Below are 19,728 nucleotides of genomic sequence, written 5' to 3' on the forward strand. Positions count from 1 at the left end.
TGAGTATGATTTCAGATGTTTGGACTAGCTTATTTAAAGTGCCTGTGATTTATGTTGGCAGCGCTAAGCAGCCTCAGAAGTGGACACATGCGTTACAAGATAAGATGACCTGAAGTCTAGAGGATCTAGCCAAGGCTATCGTCTAGTATTCAAATAAGTTTAACTGTTTTGCCAAGGTCTGACCTAATATGCAGGCTATGTTTTTGTGTTGCTTGGCTAACCTCCCGAGTGGAGGTTGGAATCACAAGAGAGCTCTTGATACAAATCTATTAACATGATAATCACCACAATATGATAATATTGCAATTTCTAACACTGTGTAAGGATTACAATTTGATACTGTGATAAACCTTGCAATTTATCACCCCTGTTTTATTTTATTTTCACAGCAACAAGGTTAAATATCATCTAAGGCATACAATGTCAAACTGAATCATTTTCAACTGAACTGATCAAGAACAATAAATATACTTACAGGGTCCAGTGATCTACTGGGCTTAAAGCAATTTGCACTTTCCCCGACAATGTTTTAGTCTTATTTTGGATACTAAGGGAGATGGAGATTAAAAACTGTAATTGAACTGCCACCTGCAGAGATGTTCCCAAGTTTATTTCTCATTTCCATGTTAATATTTTGGGCTAAATGCGAGCAAAAAGCTTGCATCCTATAAGCATGACAAGCGTTCCAATCAGGCCAGCCAGTGACTGACTAGTTCACTGACTCAGCATGACTTGGACCAGTGGGCCGTCATTGTTGATGGACCATGTACTTAAGAGTCAAAGGCTTTGAATAAATTACTACGTACGTAGTTAGGAAGACTTTCAGTTACAATTTCAATTTTTTCTATCATTTTTTTTCATGCATCATTTGATAGAACATCATCACAGGTTTTCCATGAATATCCTTAAAATGTCATTAAAAATATCAGCAGGAAAATTATCTCAGTATTTCAGAATTTACATTTTTTCCCCTCTGCTACTCCTGAGATTTGTTGAATTTCCCAACCAGATTACCATTGAACCAGCCATGTATAATTTGTTGATCATGGACTCAAAAATGACAGTGTCTTCCTGATATTGACTGTTATCTCTCTCCCCCTCTCTCAACCCATCTCTCGTCTTTTTTGCAGGACTGTGGCAGCAGAGGTCAGGAAGCAGATAGCTGGCCAATATGGGGGCTCCCCACAGCTCCTCAAAAACCTCAATGTGGGGGCCGCTGCAAGCAACACAGTGAGTAGCCCACTCTCAAAGACCACTGGAAGGACGGAGCGTACCAACAAGAACCTCACTTGGACTGAGACGCTATTGTTAAGCCTGTTACAGCTGTGTTATACATGTCAAAACGCACCCTTTTTATCAGCCTGAATCACAAAGTGTGGCTGCAACAGAGAAGAGCATCCCATCTAATAACGGATGCCTTTGGTATCCTTTGGTATAAAGCAATCACAGACTGGGCCGGTTGGTAGAAATGAATGTGCTGTGTGCAGTTTAATGACGCCACGTTACATGATTACTGGGTATTATTGTCCTCAAAATTCAAACATTACCTCTCACTGCTATTTGAGGTTGCCAGCGTGCAAAAATTGCATAGTGTAGCTCTTGTTGACATCTGTGGCCTTGTGTTAAAGTCAATACCTGCTGACATTGGTATAAGTGTACCACTATATTGCAACCTACAGGAAGGATGTGATTATTTTTACTTGTGTTGTCCCCAGAATTTCAGGTTATTTGAATGTACAACTCCCATTTGTTCATGCCTTGCTAAACATCATGTCAGCCAACCATTAACAGGCCTGTTCATTCCATCCAGTCTCGCTGTACTGCAGTGTTTTTAGGGTTAACAGCTTTTGAGTCCTCTGGCCGGATATTGTGTTTGTTAAAGAGGTAGTGGCAATTGACCTTCAGCTGCTCTGTGCCAAAACGCCAGCAAACACTCCCCCTCTCCTCCTTAATTAGTCTAAAGTTGGCTTTTAATTAAACCGTGCAAGACTGTGTTTGTGTTCCAAATTCCTCGAGAGAGACAAACACACACACACACACTCACACACCCGCACTTAAATTGAACTGGCTGAAACAAAGATTCCCCCTGAGTTCTTCATTTAAGAGGCAGACTAAGACCCATGAAACCATTAGTCTATGCTTGAAGTAGCACACTTGCCAGGACTTGCTAATCTGGTTACTTGAGTCAGCGTAAGGGCATTTCGAAGCATTTGCCCGTATTAGAGATGCGTCTTCCTTAGAATCGATTTTCCCTCTTAGAATTAAAGATGATTCCATAAGCTACAACTGCTCTCTCAACACAGAAATAGACTCATAGATGGGTTTGATAGTGTCAGACAGTTCTGGGCCTGTTAGTGGTGTGCGTGGTGCAAACTCATGAATGAGTAATAACCCAAACATTACTGCTTTCCTCAGAGGTGGTGTGGGGAATTAAGCCTCCCACGCCTTGACTAAGATATTTACAATAAAATAAATAAACAGAGAAAGGCAGATAGGAGAAAATAGTGCATATGACATAATATTTCTTTACAGCTAATTAACATGCGTCTCCTCTGTCTTCCTTCTTCCCCCATCCCTCTCCCTCCCTCCCATCTTCCCCCCAGGTTCCCCTCACGGAGGCGGTGGAGCCGGTGGATTTTGAAGAGTACCTCATCACTCACCCTCCCGTCATCGAGTCGGGTCCCCTGAGAGACCTGATTGAGTTTCCCCCAGATGACATTGAGGTCATCTACACGCCCAGGGAGTGTCGCACAGTGGCACAGGCTGTCCCAGAGGAAGGGTAAGGGGTGTCAGACAACTGAAAGGAATTGTAGTAAAAAGCACGGAAGCACTGTACAGTCTCATGGCGCATTTATAGCGATGATGTCTAGTTCCTTCGGAATACAAGAAGAGTGGTGTGGGAGTTGCGTGGGAATTTGCAGCCAAGGTGTAAAGATTTTAAGTTAAATTTTCACAGTGATAAAACTTAGGCTAACTTGATTTTATTACTTAATGCTCAATAAAGTAAAGGCATGATTGGTAGAAAATGAGCTTCTCAAGTGTTGTAAACTGGGATGAAGTTTGACTGCGCACAAATTATAGAGGCATGAAGTTTCTAAGCCCTGACTGACTGACCTGAATTTGCCTGTTGATGACCACAGTGCTGTAGCAATAGCACCGGGACAAAAACAGTATTCAACCATACTTGGAGAAACAAGAATTGGAAAAAAGAGCTTAACTTTCATCCTGGCAAATGTTGCTGATCTGTCTTCCCCCAGAAAATGACAAGAGGGGCAACATGAATGTTAACTGTAGCTCAAGAATAGAACAATTAGGCAGCTGGCTCTTTTTTCAGCTCAAATAAACCTCCATGCATGCAGCTCAAGGCTACTCTCAACCTATTTGTGTTATATTCAAGTCTTTCATCTTGTCATAAAGTGTCGGTAGAAGCTTCCTGCAACCTCAGACACTTGTCTTCTATTTAAATCTTTTTTCCCCTCTGAACACTGAGCCAGCAGTGGGTATCAATTTAATTTTTTGTGCCAACAAGGGGGCGTGTTGTCTCTTAATCCCTTGTCAAGTCACCCTGTCTGCAAACCTGATTGTGCTCCACTGCTTAACCTACCTCAGGCTGCCAGGGGAAAACCCCTGCATGGCTATAAGGCTGACCTAACTCTATCAATAGAGATCTTCTCAGAGCCCTCCATGACGCATTATTTAACCCAATCACTGCACACAGGAAGTGTCTTCTTATATTCTTGTAACCTGATTATACCAATCAGTTCACCATCTACAGAAAATAGTTTTGCCTGTGTCTCGTATTCTACTTTGCTTCTTTCCCTGCTGATTCACTGTGGAAATATTTAGAACTTCCAATGACTCAGTGAAAAGAGAGAGGGACTCTTTTGCTGCAGTGTAGCTATTAACATTGATTGGATAGTGCTGATAAGTCTCTACACTGCCATATGGGGAAAAACTGAGACCCATTTTGTTCCATTTGAAGAGATTTTCAGCTTTGAATGCCTTTCTTTTGGTTTAATCCCAACTCATTTTAATGTTGGTTTTTTTAAGTCTTTGTATTAATATTACTCTTCTTAGTTGTTTTGAAAGCTTCCTGAATGCACCAGGTGCTTAAAGATGGCAGGCTTCTGGGTTTGATGTCATCACTTATCTCTTGGCAGTTCAGACAGAGAGGAGCACTGTGTGCACATTTCACTGTTTGATGTACCAGGAAGACTTGATGACATCAATCTAGGCACCTGCCATCTTTATTTACCTAGTCAAATGCATTTAAAGTATGAAGTATTTTATTATTAAAATAAAGCTCGTTTGATTGATTGATTGTGTCTGTATGCAGGGACACTGATCCCCATGTCAGAGACTGTGTCAGATCCTACACAGAGGACTGGGCCATCGTCAACAGAAAGTAAGGCTTGGCTAATAATTGTGAATTATATTGAGCTAATATAGCAACAATTCATATTGTGAACTTAATCATTATGTCCCACACAATAACATTCAAATGTTTTTTGCTTGCTCCTTCAGATACCACAAGCTTGGTACGGGCTTTAACCCCAACACTCTGGACAAGCAGAAGGAACGACAGAAAGGCCTGCCCAAACAAGTGTTTGAGGCTGATGAGATGCCAGACAGCAGCAGCTACCAGGATGACCAGGTACCACACCAGCATCAACTCGTACTAGTTTTACTCAAAGGGTTTTCACTGAACTGAGTTATTTGTATTGAATGATTGTCTGTGTTTAAGAAGATAAATCACTCAATAGTAAAAATCTGGTCAGTCTGCAAAAGTGGCCATTAACTGCATGTGCTCACCTCCTGCAACTTGGCCTCACACAGAGCCATGCTTAGCATAGCCATTACCATACTCACTGATCTGGTTAAGACTTCAAACAAAGCTGTTTTTCTCAAAAACTAATCAGCACAAATGCATAAAATTTAGCTCTGGATGATAGCAATACTCACAGTTTGTATGTAATTTGGTTCAAATAAACCTAGATGTTTTTAATGGAAGATATCTGCAACAGAACTCCATATGTCAAAACTTTTCCATGAATATCAGTACATAGAGAGCAGACTCTGGTCTTTATTTTTTTCCATGATATTTATATTCCATGATATTTGTGGTACCTACAAATAGGTGCAGAGTGAGAGCTTACTAGTTCTTCCTCCCTCAGTTATAGCATGGCACTAACACTGCATGGGTCAGGGGGTTCAAATCCCACTGGGGTCATGGATAGAAACTTTGCGTAAAAGCATCCACTAAAAGACATGTAATGTTATTTATAGGCTGTGGAACTTGACTGGAAACAGTAAACGGAACTGTTTGCAGTAAATGGAAGTTTTTGGGCACAAATCTGGCAAATCTGTCTCCATACAATCTGTATTGCTCTGGCTATTGAGAAGAATTTTGCACCAATCCAGTCTGAAAAGTACTTGCTGTGGTCAAATAAAATTTCCACCCCTGTTAGAGCGATGTTTCACTTCAACCTACCTTGATATTTGAATCAACACACTTGAGAATTTTGGGTTGGTGACTTGATTTGTTTTGGATGACCATAAGAACTTCAATATGACAATGTCCTAACGTGATTACTTTGTGTGTGCGCTTGCTAGTGTGTCTGCGTACACCTAAATTTGTGTGTGTGTTTGTTTTCTTGAAGGATGAGCTGAAGCGGCGATCTATGTCGATAGACGACACCCCGCGGGGCAGCTGGGCCTGCAGCATCTTCGACCTGAAGAACTCCCTCCCCGACGCCCTCCTCCCCCACCTCCTCGACCGCTCCCCCAACGAGGAGATTGACCGGCACAACGAAGAGCAGCGCAAGTCCCACCGCCACCGCGAGCTCTTCGCCCTGCACCCCGCCCTCGATGAGGTACACCCTTCTACCTACGCTGGAATCTTTTTCATTAACCATGTAGTCCCATTGAGACCAAGAATAACAGACTTACAACATTCAACATGGATAAAATATGGAATCTGAATCTCCCAATAACCCAACTGCGACACACTGGGAGGGTTACTGGATTCAAATAAGCCAATGAACTAGCCTTGAAATAGCCTTTGTCTTTAAAAACAATCCAATAATGTCAGGAATTTACTTTTTAATGCATATAATTGCTGCATAAAATGTTTCTGCTGCAGTAGGGTGAACATGTCACTCATCTGGGCTCAGCTTTGCAAATCTCCACATTAATGCAATGGTTGTTAATGTTTTTGGTGCCACGGTACACTTTGGTGAGACATGAAAATCTAGGCACACCAAAGCACTAATTGCTTTGGAGTGTCACTAAAAGCCTTGTATGATCATGCAAGAGGGCCAGTGAGTGTGTTTCAAATTTTTGATGGAAAGGTTTGAGTATATACAATTAACTTTTAATGAAGTTAATGTGGACAAAATCTTCAAGGCAGACCCGAGATCACTCCATGACACATCAGTGTTGCCTGCCACACTGGATGAGAAGCACTTCCCTGCATGTTGATCACAGGTCAATTTTGCAAATCCCCTCTGATGGTTAGGGATAGGAAAGAAGGCAGGGAAACTGATCTGTAAGCATCACTCAAGGGTACTTTAACCCTTGCAGTGAATCCTGCCAGTTAGAAATTGAAATGTGATGGATGGTTCCTTTTAAATTTGTCCCATCTGAACTTCAAGGAATGGTGCTTCTCTGTTTCACGCAATGTGTTTTTAAGAACAATGCAGTCACATCTATTACACCTATTGCAAAGCACGATAAGGCAGGGGCCAGTGATTTCATGCCTCCTCATATAAAATACCAGCATGACTGAATGAATAGATTTTTATCTCATAGCAGCATCCATGCACACTCAGAAGTTCACAGCAGCAGTTTTCATATTTTTTAATGATTTTTCTCTGTAATTTTCCGTGTGAATGTGTAGGAGGAGCCCATCGAACGCCACTGTGTGCCTGATGTGCCTAAAGAACACTTTGGCCAGAGGCTACTCGTCAAGTGCTTGTCCTTGAAGTAAGTGGTGGACGGCCAGGAAAAAAAAGCCTTTTAGCGCCGCACTCTTTCTTTTTTTTTTAACTGCCGCTTTCTGCTGACCCACTCCTTTTTTTCCCCTCCCCTTGAAGGTTTGAGATCGAAATTGAACCCATATTCGCTAGTTTGGCCTTATACGATGTCAAGGAGAAGAAAAAGGTAAGCTGTTATGCTTTCCTCAGTGCCACCTCAGCCCTGAGTTGTTGGGTCACTTCTGCAGACCATTAAAATTGTTGGGAGGCCAACACGAATTCGATGAGTGGACTATAAAAGTTTATGTAGTGGCCCTGTTATGCTTGTTGGAATGCAGTTAAATCATAAGCCGGTACTATGTATCTATCTTAGAACCACATCCACCCTCTGTCTCTTTCTCCTCCCTCTGTAGCTGACAAACACTAGAGGGTAGCAGTTACCGTGATGAGCAGATCTCTCATGTATATTGCTCTGCTCAAGAGCTCCACTATTTCAGAAGTGGGCATTTTATCACTGAGATGTTGGCATGTCTGTCACCCACCATGAGCAAGGAATCAAGTTGCACTAACAGAGCCATACGCTCAAGAATTAAGATTGAATACTAACTGATTGTATGCTGCCTTTCAGCGCAAATCTATGTCATGGTCATATTACGTTTTAAGTTTGTTTAGTGATCATGTGTTGACCTAGATGTAAGTTTTGTGTTGTGTTCATAGTATATTTATCATTTACTGTGTGTGTGTGTGTTTGTATGTGTGTGTGTGTCCCTCAGATATCGGAGAACTTTTTCTTTGACCTGAACTCTGAGCAGACCAAGGCAATGTTGCGTCCGCACATCCAGACGGCGGCCATCTCCACCCTGGCACGCTCCGCCATATTCTCCATCACCTACCCCTCCCAAGATGTCTTCCTGGTTATCCAGGTCAGACCATGATGACATCTTTTTCTCTCTTTCTTCCTTGCTTGTCCGGAGGTGTCAATTTAGAATGCAGGAATTGAATGGTGCTGGGGAAAGTATCAAGATGGGTAATGGACACAAGTCTTCTTTTGGAGGAAAAAAGTTACTTCTTGTATTTACAGAGAGACACTGTGTGTTCATTGCATGTGTATTGCTGTGTCTCTATCTGCCAGTATTTCTCTGTGTTGCATGTTCAGTCCATTGCTGTGTCTGGTGTGACTGAAAGCTCTGTGTTTTGTCCCCAGCTGGAGAAGGTACTGCAGCAAGGTGATATTGGAGAGTGCGCTGAGCCCTACATGGTCTTCAAAGAGTCTGACGCTGCCAAGGTATGAGCAGTCTGAAGCATCATTACTAAGATGATGAGTGGGACCCAAAATAGTTTAGAGGCTTGTTTCTAATATATGACAAGAGTGCTAATATGTTATGACAAGAGAATAAGTATGTTTGTTATGGCCCACTATTTTAGCCGCATTGTCCCATTTACTAGCTCGTATCCCAAGTCCTGGCTGGTTAACATTCCCTCTTCTTTTTGTAGAATAAAGAGAAGCTGGAGAAGCTTCGCAGCCAGTCGGAGCAGTTCTGCCAGCGTCTGGGCCGCTACCGCATGCCCTTTGCCTGGACCGCCATCCACTTGATGAATATCGTCAACAGTGCTGGCAGTCTGGAGAGAGACACAGAGCTGGAGATGAGCCTCTCAGGTCAGACACTTAACCCTCCTGTCGTCCTTGGGTCAGTGTGACCCAAATACAACTTTGAAGGTGGAAAATGGCAAAAATCATTGGTGTAGCACTTTCACCTTTCATGATTTCTCCTACAATGACCCAAAAAAGCAAAAATGAAGTGATTTTCTCTACTGGGTGCTTTGGGTCAATATGACCCAAATATGAATTTGAAGTATGTATTTGGATCATTCTGCTCACATTACACACAAACACTCAATTCTATCTCTCTCACATACACACACACCAACACGTAAGTACACAAACTGTGTACTCGTGCACACACACGTGCACAAACACATCCATACTTGCATATATGCACTTTGGTCTCCTCCTGTATTGAGATCCTGTATTGGAAATTACTGGAGCCTATCTTCACTCTCAATTTTACCCACTGCTAAACACACACACACACACACACACACTATGCATCTGGCCAATTCGGTGGCCTGTAGGTGGTGCTATAGGCTCCAAAAGTGTCTGACCTCAAATAGACTGCACAGATTTGTTCTGCGTGAAAAGAGGACAATAAGGCAATTTTCATTTTGTTTTTTAGCTTATACAGACTTACTGTCCCACTGTCAGATATTGTTATCAGGGACCAGAGACTGTAGCAGAAGCCTGGCAGTCACACGTGAGGCTCATGGGCACATTGATGCATTATCACACTTTAAAAGCTTTATCTAAAAACGACTTTCCAACAACAAATAAAGCAGATTCAAATGGGGGGCAAAACATCCAAACAGTGTCCAGCCATATTGATTGTTGCTGTGTTATTTTGAGTTTGACCCTTTGTTTTTGTCTAACCTTTGACCACACAAGGTCAGGTTTCTTTGATCCCGACTCTGGCTGCAGCGTTTTTGTTGCTAGGCAGTTACTACAGATTCTCTGTCACATGGGACAAAAAATGGGATTCATAATGAGCTTGTTCTATCATCCCTAAAAAGACAAAGCTGTCAACAATCATAGTTAGGAAAAAAAAACCTGTTTGCAAAGTGTTGAATGCCTTTTTATTGGTTGTGTGCAGAGAGAAAAGGCTCGTGGTCTGAGCGGAGGAACTCTAGCATTATGGGAAGGCGTTCTCTGGAGAGAACCACCAGTGGAGATGAGTCATGCAGTCTGACAGGCTTCAGACCCGCCACGCTTACCGTCACCAACTTCTTCAAACAGGTCTGCACCAACACCCATGTAGCATGCACACGCAAACACACAAAATTATGTTTTATTTAACCTTTGTTTAGCCAGACAGGTCAATTGAGAATAAACAGTCATGCTTACTACACACTGTTTTACTCTGTTCTGCTTTGTCTTTGTTTTTATTTTGATAACTTTTTTTATGTTGCATGTATGTGTATTTTAGGAGGGGGACAGGTTGAGTGATGAGGATCTATATAAGTTCCTGGCTGACATGAGAAGGCCGTCCTCTGTGCTGAGGAGACTCAGACCCATCACAGGTACAGACATCCTCACTGGATCGAGTGACCTTAATTGCTCAACCAAGCTGAAATGAAACAAAAATTCTAGTTCAAGTGGCTGTCATGCTAACTACTACTAACCAGACCTTTGCAAATAAGTAGTTCAATACCTTTTGAATGCCTGAGGTAAAATGAAATCTTGAACTTATTCTAACACATGCCCATATTGTCCACTTTTGACCTTTAACTGTCTGCTAGTGTAAATCAAGCACCTAAACTAGTTATAATTTGATTTTATTTTGAAATTTATTTCACTCATGACTATCAACAAAATTCAAGTCAAAAAAGCTCCTCTGCATCAATACTGATGTTTTCATGGTAACATAACTTACCCAATGTTGTGAGTAAATGCTGTTGCCATGTGAGTTTTGTGATTTATAGGTAATTTGATTCTAATAGATGTAGAATTGACTGTTTTTGCTCCCTCTCCTTCCCCTCTCCCACCATCCCCCCCTCCTCCCTGGCCCCCTGCTCACCCCCTTCTCTTTCCCTCCTTCCCCATCCCTTTCTATCCTTTCTGTACTTTGCTCCCTGCCTCCCTTTCTCATGTCCTCCTTTTGTCCTCTCTCTCTCTCTCTTTTGCCCCCTCTCCTCTATTTCACACTCGCCCCCTACATCTCTGTCCACCACAGCCCAGTTGAAGCTAGACATCTCTCCGGCTCCAGAGAACCCTCATTATTGCCTGACCCCTGACCTTCAGCAGGTCAAACCCTACCCAGACAGCAGGGTACGCCCCACCAGGGAGATCCTGGAGTTCCCTGCCAGGGACGTCTATGTGCCGAACACCACATACAGGTACAGAAAACCCTTATGGAGAGCAGAAAACTGGGCCCATGTCAATTTACTTTCAGTTCAGTCTATTCAACATGGAGAGAGAATTCATTTCTAACGATAAAGCTTTCATCCCCAATAATTTGTCAATAGATTGCAAAAAGACAGGCCAGTTTTTCAGTGTTTGGAATTTGAAGCAAATATTGAATTGATTGATTTGAAAGTTATTGGAATGCTGCCCTGTTAATGTGTCTCATGGAGGCATGGATTCTTACATGTGGTTTTATGTGTTTGATGATCTAAACAAACATAGAAGTACATTTCTAAGATCTTTTTTTGTTTTTTGTTTAACTTGACTGCTTTTTTGGAAAGTATATAGATGTCCAGGGACTACAGATGAATATTAGCCCCAGTGGTTGTTTGCTGACTCTGGGAGAGTTAATTTGATTGCTCACAGTTCCTGTTAAATAAACACATGAGAAATATAGGGTGACAAGAAAGATGGGTGATAGAGATGGGACAAAATGGAACGTATTAATGAGCTTTACACAAGCTCTACACCATCGTGTGCCTTATCTCACTGACCCATTTGTTAGGTTCAGGTACCAAAACTAATCCCTACACTTCGGCTATCATTTACCAAGCAAGGGAAAGGTCCATTTTAATCAAAGACTGAGCACGTACCTGTAGAAATCAGTATCTGTCAACCTGAGCTTTGTCGCAATGATGACTCATGTCTGTTGGACACTGTGGATGCATCGCTGGGTAATGTTCACCTCACATCTGCCTGGGGACTGTGTACATATTCTATCTGCCCAGTTGCTATTTCTGTCAAGGTCACAGTCCTTATTATCAGATGTTAGTGTTGACATGACCTCTCTGCGCCGGGCCTTGTTTGTCTGCAGATAACCAGGTGCCTTCCTACTGTAGATTAACTAATGCCAGCTCTAATTTGTTATATATTTTTTTATATTTGTATTCTCAGGTGAAGGTTTGTCTGAGAACACCGGCCTTTTTTCCAGAAACGTTCTGGAAGCCCAATCATATGATTTTAGTCCCGATCCATGACTACTTTTTGTTTGAAGTTATTGTGAAATATATGTGGTCATTCAACCTGAACAGTGAACCTAGGTTGCTAAATTTCCTCGAGCAACCTTATTTTGAGAAGCTTTATTAATACAGGCCCTGAACTTGGAAGGTAGTTGAAATACATCAGTTTGCATACATTCAGACTGACCTCAGCTGTTACGAGTGCACACTGTAGCCCTATACATTGAACCATGCTATGCAGAAGTTCTTAATGAGTATATTATCATACATGTTGACTGACCACTGAACTCATGTGACAGTAGTCACGCACACTTCATCACGTGCTCATGTGCTAAGATTGTATCAGGTCAATTTCTTTACTTTTGCTGGCTGTGGACCAGCCCCCGAATGTTTAGCCATGCACATACATCGCTTTTACTTGTTGTCTCAGTTCCTGAGTGCAGATTTTTATAGCTGCCATTTCACCAATTCCTCTAAGTAAGCATTTGGTTTAATCCAATTTAATGCATAAAATGACTGGAGGGAAATCAGCTCACTGTAAATTAAGTATGAGTGGCCAATTTGGCCTTTGTGCCCAAGTCTGAGGAATAGCTACTCGAAACGTGGCTTCCTAATTAAATTCTTCATTCGGGAGCATTTTCGTGTGCGGATATTCTGTTGTATTTCAGTTGGGCTTTGTGCCTTAAAAAAGTAATCATATTAAATAGTCAGTCATTTGGTCATGTAGACGTTTATTGTGTCTTCATAAATATGAGTTATCAGAGCACCTAACTACTTAACTGGTTGATGTTAGTAAGAAACAAATTTACAGTACAGTGAGTTATGTTGGAAAAGTGGACAAGAGTCAATATGACTCAGTAACATAGGAAACTACATGGAAATGACCTTATTGTAACAATGCTAACATAATTCATAAAACAGTATGAAAATGATTTAAATACATTATAAAGTAAAAAAAAGAACATAGAACAAACCAAACTAACATTTTGTCAGTGCCCTGCAGAAGCTTTGTATCTTCAATTTGTTGTACTGTATTTGACAGTTGACATTGTCCCCACTGTGTAGAAAGTGTTTCACGACCCTGGGGCCCAGCCAGACCATTGATAAAACACTGTAAAATGCCCACTGGAAAAATTCACCAGTCTTGGCATTTGTTGAGACGTTGGAGATGCAGTGTTTCTCCAGGACTCTGATTTGTCTAATTTTCATGGTTTATGTAATAACCTGTTGGTATTTGTGCCTTTAATAACCAGCAACATGCAACACAATTTAATGTTACGCAGATAAAATACACCTTTTAAATAGCTTGAGTTAACAAAGAAGCTGTCAAATGCATTTAAGTTCACTGAAATGAGTAGCCAAGCAATTTCAGTTTTGGAATTGCATCATAATCCCTCCTCCTAGTTTTCTCTTTTACTACAGTGCTGTGACATTTTGCAGACGGTATTGAATCAGGTTGCTGATGTGGACCAATAAATGTGCATTTTGAGAAGCAATCGCAGACGTTGCACAATGATGATTCTACTGGCCTCTCTGGATCAAACCTAATAGGTGAACGACCTGCGTGGGGTGGTTACATCATCGTGACAGTTCAGCGTTTTCTTCTTTGACGCAGATAACGTTTTTGGCTTGTTATCTTCTGGTCAGCACACCAACCACTGACAGAATGGTGTTAGAAAGCAGTCAGCCTAATGTTGTAGTGGCAGCTAAGAATTTGGTTATAGACATGGATTATGCCTGGGTTTAGTCCTAGACGGAAGGCTTTTCTCTCATTTTGTAGATTCCCTTTGAATGGAACTTTTTGGCTGAGCACTAGACATAATCAGTGTTTTGAAAAAAAAAAAAAGCCAATAGTGTTCTGGGAGATGTTGTGGGGTTCAGTTGAAGGTTCCAGCAATAGGGGCTGGTCGTATGGAGATCTTGGTCATCTTGAGGGAATAGGAGGTTCCTGTGCTAGGCTTCCAGTGAATGCCCTTCCTCCTCAAAGAGCGTCCCTTTGCCCTCAACAACCACAAGTACCTTCCGTTCAGGTTGGTCTCTCCGCAGGCGTTGAACCACCAACCACCTGCCAAAGTGTCATGACAAGAAACATCAGACATGCATGCACATCAAGGCATCATCTCCATATTGTGTCCCTATTCTGGTGTCAGGGGTTCATTAATGTGGTTATGACTGTGGTGTTGAAGGGGCTAGATATGAGTTGCTTGTGCTGAATAGATGCTCAGCTCAGTGTGTGTAGTCCTATCCGTTGTAACATGTCTGGTCACTCTTTACCTGTGTAGTTGCGAGCACAGTTGGAGTCCCGGTGGTTGTCGTTGTCTCTGTCCTTTGTGGAGAAGCTCATGCCGGTGCTGTTGGTCATGGCATCGGGCAGGTCCCCAGAGAGGTGGCTGAGACGGAGGGTGTAGTGGGTGGTGGGACCTCCCAGTGAGAACTGGTACTCGGCCCAGTGCTTCTCCTCCTTCCAGTCCACCAGATCAACACGCAGGATGTAAGCTCCCTGCCTTGCCAGGCTGTGGATCTTCTTCAAGCCCAACCAGAACTCCTCTGCATAACAAATACATTCGTTTTTACCTTTTCTGGATGTCTTTTTTTTTTTTACACAAAATGCTTATTTACAGTATGTTTACAGTTAATTTGGCTGTGTATGATCGGTCTTGTGTGAACTTAGAGACTGTTTTGAATCAGGGGTGGCAGCTTGGAACACTTGAGACTTGTTTCCCTTGGCCTGCGGTACCATGCTGCAGTCAACGTTAAGGCATAATAAGTAGGCAGCTAGTTGTGAAGGAAATTGACACCAAAGAATTCATGGCTGCAGGAGCTGTCGCTTCAGTGGAATGTGGCATGACTGTACCTATCGGCAGCTTTCCAAGTCTGGCTAGTGTTGGAGGGAAATGCTGCCAAAGCTTGCCACAAACTCAGACAATAGAGGAAGTCGATCTGTCAGCTGGGGGCTGATATGCTACAAATATTGCTTCCTGTGGCCATTCCTACAGGAAGTACTTAGAAAATGCTTTGTTGTGTCTGGTTCTTTCTTTTTTTTTTTCCCCGAATGCCCGCAGGCTTTTGTTGAGAAGATTATAAAGCAGAGACAGAGATAATCGGCCTGTGCTCTTATCTTAAGATGTTTAAACTCTATTTTCAAGCTGTATTGACTTCCCAAACTGATAAGCTGTACTTACTAAAAGCCCATTTCAGAGTGTCTGTGTTGTTGGATTGAAGTCGTGTTTTTTTTTTCACTCTGAAAATTGATCGGCTAAGCTCTTGATTCAAGGGCTGTCTGTGTTTTTGATGTTTTTTTTGTTTTTTTAAATTAAGGAATAGTTTTGGAGCAAAATGGACTCAAATTCCAATGAAGCATTTTTTGTCAGTACTACACACAGCTACATTGCGCCATGTAGCTTTTACCAGAAAATGGCATTTCAGATTGCTTTGTATTATCCACATGCTCTGTCCCGAAGAATGTCTTGGTTTGCTACATTTGCTTAACTTTGCGGCCATGAAATTGGTCCTACAGTGCAAAGGTTTTTGTAGTCTGTATCTCCCTTCAAAAGTACCTTCAATGTTTCTTGTTTTAGGTAAAACTTTTTATATTTTTGGTTTCTATTCTATTTTTTTTTTTTTTTTTAAACTGTGATATTTAAGCTGCTATTGGTCGAGACGTCAACATTTCTGTTTGTTCACAACAATCCCAAGCACAATGCATCCATAAAAAGGGATTATTAACAACTGTGTATTTATGAAAAGAGAAAAAAATGAGTCGAACTGAACCTGATTTTGGCATATACTCAAAGTTGTCTACATGGAATTGGAGTTCTAAAAAAAAGCACTCACTTTCCAGATCTCCAAAGCCTTTCTCATACTTTTCCCATGTCTGGTCAAAATCCACTGAGCCATCGACCCTATGTTGGATAACTGTCGAACCCCCATCTGTGGAATGGATGGGAAATATATTTCATGTCAATTTCAATGTCAAAGTCACACACACAAGCATGCACAAGTATCAGGAAGCCTCCTCTCCTTTCTGTATCACGGATAAGGAGGCTGATACCCACTGCCCTTTTGGATAACCTGTTCTGTGGCTATCTAGAAAGATAACCCAAGTATTTTTTTTCCTAGCCAGTCAATTGTAGCCATTTGCTAAGCACGTAAATGCTAAGGATTCATCCTACAAGCGTGGCTTCCTCCAAGTACTTGCTAAAACAGAAACAGCATTTTGGTGCTGTCTCAGAAGTCCCAGAAGATTGATTGCCTGAGTCTCACCCACCTGAACCCATTTCGCAGTAAACATTGAATGGCTCCGATTGGTTTGGCTTGATAGCGTAGACTCCACTGTTTATCTCTCCTCTGTCAAACAACTCACTGCAGTCCATGGGGAGATCTGAAACGCAACAACGAAAGACATTGGTAGGGAGGCTGTGGCAAGAAATGCATCAGCCACTAGCTAATCGAAACAGGTACAGGTGTAATCCTTGGATAAACAATATGCTTCAACAACACATATATTCCATTTTGAGTGTTGTGACATCCAGTATGTACCCTATGTCAAATCCAAGTTACCCAAGTTACCAAGTTACCTTGCATTTTCCCTTTGTTTGTGGGATAATGTATATTTTTTTCTTTGGATGGGTCACCTTTTTGAATAATTCTTACACCTCTCTTACCATTTGTGTCCAGGCTAGTTGAGTTTCCCGTCAGATATTCAAACATATCAGGTGCCACCGGGTCTGAATCCACTGCCACATCGATCGTATCTTGAAAATTGTCATAGCTAAGCTGCAAGAGAAGGCAAAAATGAATTCAGATTGTGAGCGATACATGTATTATAATGACCAAAGCCATTGTTTCCTATATTGCTTCAAAGTAGAATTTGCATTGATAGCTCTAAATATCAAACTTGATTCTCCCAGATGGCTAAGGTTTGGCCTCAAATGACAAAATGTGGTAAAATCTCATAGCTTATTTGGTAGTTGCATGATCAGAGGAGTGTTTTCTACCTTTTCCTCCAGGCTTTTAATCTTGGTTTTCTGGTGGTCGAGCTGATCATGCTGCTCCCTCACAGCTTTCAGCAGATCAGTGATTGTTCTCTCCTGAGCTTCAATCACCTCCTGAAAAAGCCAAGTCAAAGTCTTCAACATTACCTTCTCAGTTGTGCATTATATATGTATGTTTTATTTCACAATCTTTTTAAGAGCAACTGTATGGCACAAAAAGTTAACTATATGGCTGATTGGCATTGGCATTCAGTAACATCACTTTTTTTTTGCATTAATGAGCAATATTATGGATTTTATTAAATTAAATTCTATACATATCCTACATATTTTGGCAGCGTGAGTGGAGTTATGTTTTCAAGCACTTTGAGGGTTTAGATTTGTGGTCAGACAAGAATGCAACATATATTCGAGCACACATTGTATCTCACTACTAATCCCTGTAATAAGACAGTTGATTATTGTCATAGGAAGATCAATAATCTTTGCACGTAATCTTTTGATAGGTCGTTACTCTTACTGAGTAATATGTAGTGGTAATTTTAAGTGGGATGTAGGTGGATGGCATCCAAGTTTGCACAATTTATTTGATGCACCCCCCTTGTTAGGTGGATTTGAAGGAAAACTTTAGGTACACTAACAATTTGCTTGCTCACCATTCACTTCTCTAAATATACACAAATCTCCCACTAATAAGAACTGGCGTTGTACAGGCTTATATGAAGAATTCTGAGTAGTTACTGCAGCACTTGTAGCTTCTCACCTTGAGCGATATGATTTCACCAAGCTGTTCGGCAGGGACGATGCTTTGCGACAACCCCTTCAGCCTGTCCTCCAGGCTGCCCACCTTATCCTGCAGCTGGCTGCGCTCCTGCAGGATGTTGTTGATCTTGGAGTTGATCTCCAGCGACAGGTTCTTGATCTCCTCATTGTTGGTCTTCAGGAAACTGGTGGTTTTCTTCAGCTCTTCCTCTTCCTCCTTAATCTCTGAGGTGACCACTGAGAGCTGGTAAAAGGAGCGGTCAAAGATGTTCAGCTTCTGGAAGATGTCATTGATTTGGCCCTTGGTCTTGTGGACGAACTCCCGTAGGCTCTGTCCTAGCTGGAGGAGGCCGTTTGCCAGTAGGCGAACGTCGTCAAGCATGGCAAAGCGGGACTTGGCCTCGGTTGGGCTTGGTGCTGGGGTCAGGGCCTGGGAGGGTGGGGTGGGGTGCTCTTCTCTGCCTGAGGTGTCCAGAGTAGGAAGAGCAGCAGTGAGGCTGGCCAGCAGCAGCAACAGGCTTAGCAACTTCATCATGGTTCTCTTGTCCAATCTTGAATTGTGGAACAGCAAGAATCTTCTAACACACTGTTACTTTCTGTTTGTTCTCTTTTCACTGCTCTCACTTTCCTCCACTGTGTGCAACTCTCCCTCCTCTCCTTTCTCAACCCTCTCTGTGTCTCTCCCCTCTCTCTCTTGCTGACTGCCTCTCTGTTAAAATGATGTGAGAGCGGCAGGCTGCCCTGTGTTATATACTACTCTCTCGGTAGAGGAGGGGGGGATTAGCTGATCATTAAACCCTAGTATGTTTTAGCTCTGTACCCCCCTCAAATCCCCCCGGAGCCCCCCCTCTCCTGAACAAACAAATCACAGCAGTGAGCAAATGGTAAATACACCCCCCTTCTCTACTACCCGTTTAACCCCAACCCACGCTCCCCCAGGTCCCAACCCCCACTCCATACCACACCCTACTCTGCTCTCCATCTGTGGTGCTGAGCTTTAGCTGATCAGCAGAAAGCCAACAATGGCCATCACAGGTTTTTGATGGATCGTCGGTCTGATCAATCTCAAACCTCATAGCCCTGCACACACCTCGCTCTGATTGATAATGCTGTGTGTAATTAATGTTCCTGGGTTTGATTTAGCATCCTGCTGAATCAGCCTAGCATCAGTCTCTCTCTCTCTCTCTCTCTCTCTCTCTCTCTCTCTCTCTCTCTCTCTCTCTCTCTCTCTCTCTCTCTCTCTCTCTCTCTCCCTCCCTCCCTCCCCCTGGGTGGGTGGGGAGGGGAGTGGGCTTGTCATCGGCACCAGGGTTACGCTTCTGGGCGTGAATGATGTTAGAAAGTTTGGACAGTGTGTACTCATCATCTTGGTTTTATTGCTCAGCCTCTCCCTTTTTCCAGATTTGTCATGCAATTTACCATAACTCAAATTCCACCAGACATGGAATGGTGGATATATATACTGATTTGCTTGCAGCTTTTACAAGGGTCATTTGCGTACACAGAGTCCGGTCATAAAAGCAGTTTTTATGGGGAATTCTTACTCCGTTGTTTCACTTGGCTGTCTACTAAAAGTTCTCACCCGGACTTGGTACAGTTCAAGACAATGTAGGCAAGACGTGGTTGTCCTGCCAGAAATTCAAACTTAAGCTCCATTACTGGAATGTCTCACAATGAGCATTTCTCTATGTGAGCGTCTTCTGTTGCTCTTCCAGCTTAGCTAAGCTTAATATAATGCCCCCAATAATCTGAGTTCTGAGCATTAAAAGCGAAAAGCGAAAGGAAACCAGGCTTTTGCTGTCAGAGCCCCTGGGCTTTGGAATGCTCTCCCTGAGGAGATCAGGCTAGCAAAATCAGTGTTATCTTTTAAATCTCTTCTTAAAAAGCACTTCTGTAGGCATTTTATAATATAATGGCCTCTTTCATTTTATTGTATTCTGTTTTACTTTCTAGAACCCATGAACAGGCCTTTATATAACTGCCACTTTTTATAGTTTAAACTCGTATCTACCTTGATTTTATTT

General features: G+C 42.2%; 2 protein-coding genes across 4 annotated transcripts in view; one reads left to right on the forward strand and one right to left on the reverse strand.

Annotated features, from left to right (window-relative positions):
- dock7 (dedicator of cytokinesis 7) overlaps positions 1-19,728 on the forward strand; it is a 60,023-nt gene that overhangs the window by 3,288 nt on the left and 37,007 nt on the right. For all 3 annotated transcript variants that reach the window (XM_078285481.1, XM_071925671.2, XM_071925672.2), the window contains exons 2-14: positions 1,131-1,230; positions 2,604-2,779; positions 4,337-4,405; positions 4,525-4,654; positions 5,661-5,873; positions 6,899-6,984; positions 7,095-7,161; positions 7,748-7,897; positions 8,179-8,259; positions 8,469-8,631; positions 9,680-9,822; positions 10,013-10,106; positions 10,760-10,922. In XM_078285481.1, the coding sequence (XP_078141607.1) occupies positions 1,131-1,230; positions 2,604-2,779; positions 4,337-4,405; positions 4,525-4,654; positions 5,661-5,873; positions 6,899-6,984; positions 7,095-7,161; positions 7,748-7,897; positions 8,179-8,259; positions 8,469-8,631; positions 9,680-9,822; positions 10,013-10,106; positions 10,760-10,922 (1,635 nt within the window). The remainder of the gene's footprint in view (positions 1-1,130; positions 1,231-2,603; positions 2,780-4,336; positions 4,406-4,524; positions 4,655-5,660; positions 5,874-6,898; positions 6,985-7,094; positions 7,162-7,747; positions 7,898-8,178; positions 8,260-8,468; positions 8,632-9,679; positions 9,823-10,012; positions 10,107-10,759; positions 10,923-19,728) is intronic.
- Positions 13,826-18,236, reverse strand: angptl3 (angiopoietin-like 3). The gene is made up of 7 exons (XM_071925644.2): positions 17,706-18,236; positions 16,946-17,056; positions 16,613-16,724; positions 16,216-16,329; positions 15,783-15,878; positions 14,223-14,495; positions 13,826-14,013 (listed from the first exon to the last, which is right to left on the reverse strand). Exons 1-7 carry the CDS (start codon positions 18,234-18,236, stop codon positions 13,826-13,828), a joined length of 1,425 nt encoding a protein of 474 aa, XP_071781745.1.

Source organism: Centroberyx gerrardi, chromosome 9, assembly GCF_048128805.1.
Source record: "Centroberyx gerrardi isolate f3 chromosome 9, fCenGer3.hap1.cur.20231027, whole genome shotgun sequence".
Taxonomy (NCBI): Eukaryota; Metazoa; Chordata; class Actinopteri; order Beryciformes; family Berycidae; genus Centroberyx; species Centroberyx gerrardi.

Bases quoted from the DNA above. Each gene is read 5' to 3' on its own strand.
- angptl3 (XM_071925644.2), bottom strand. From the start codon at position 18,236: ATGAAGTTGCTAAGCCTGTTGCTGCTGCTGGCCAGCCTCACTGCTGCT. The intron at 17,057-17,705 runs GTGAGAAGCTAC...TGGCTTTTTCAG, and splicing joins GTGAAATCATATCGCTCAAG to GAGGTGATTGAAGCTCAGGA. The intron at 16,725-16,945 runs GTAGAAAACACT...CTTCTCTTGCAG, and splicing joins TTAAAAGCCTGGAGGAAAAG to CTTAGCTATGACAATTTTCA.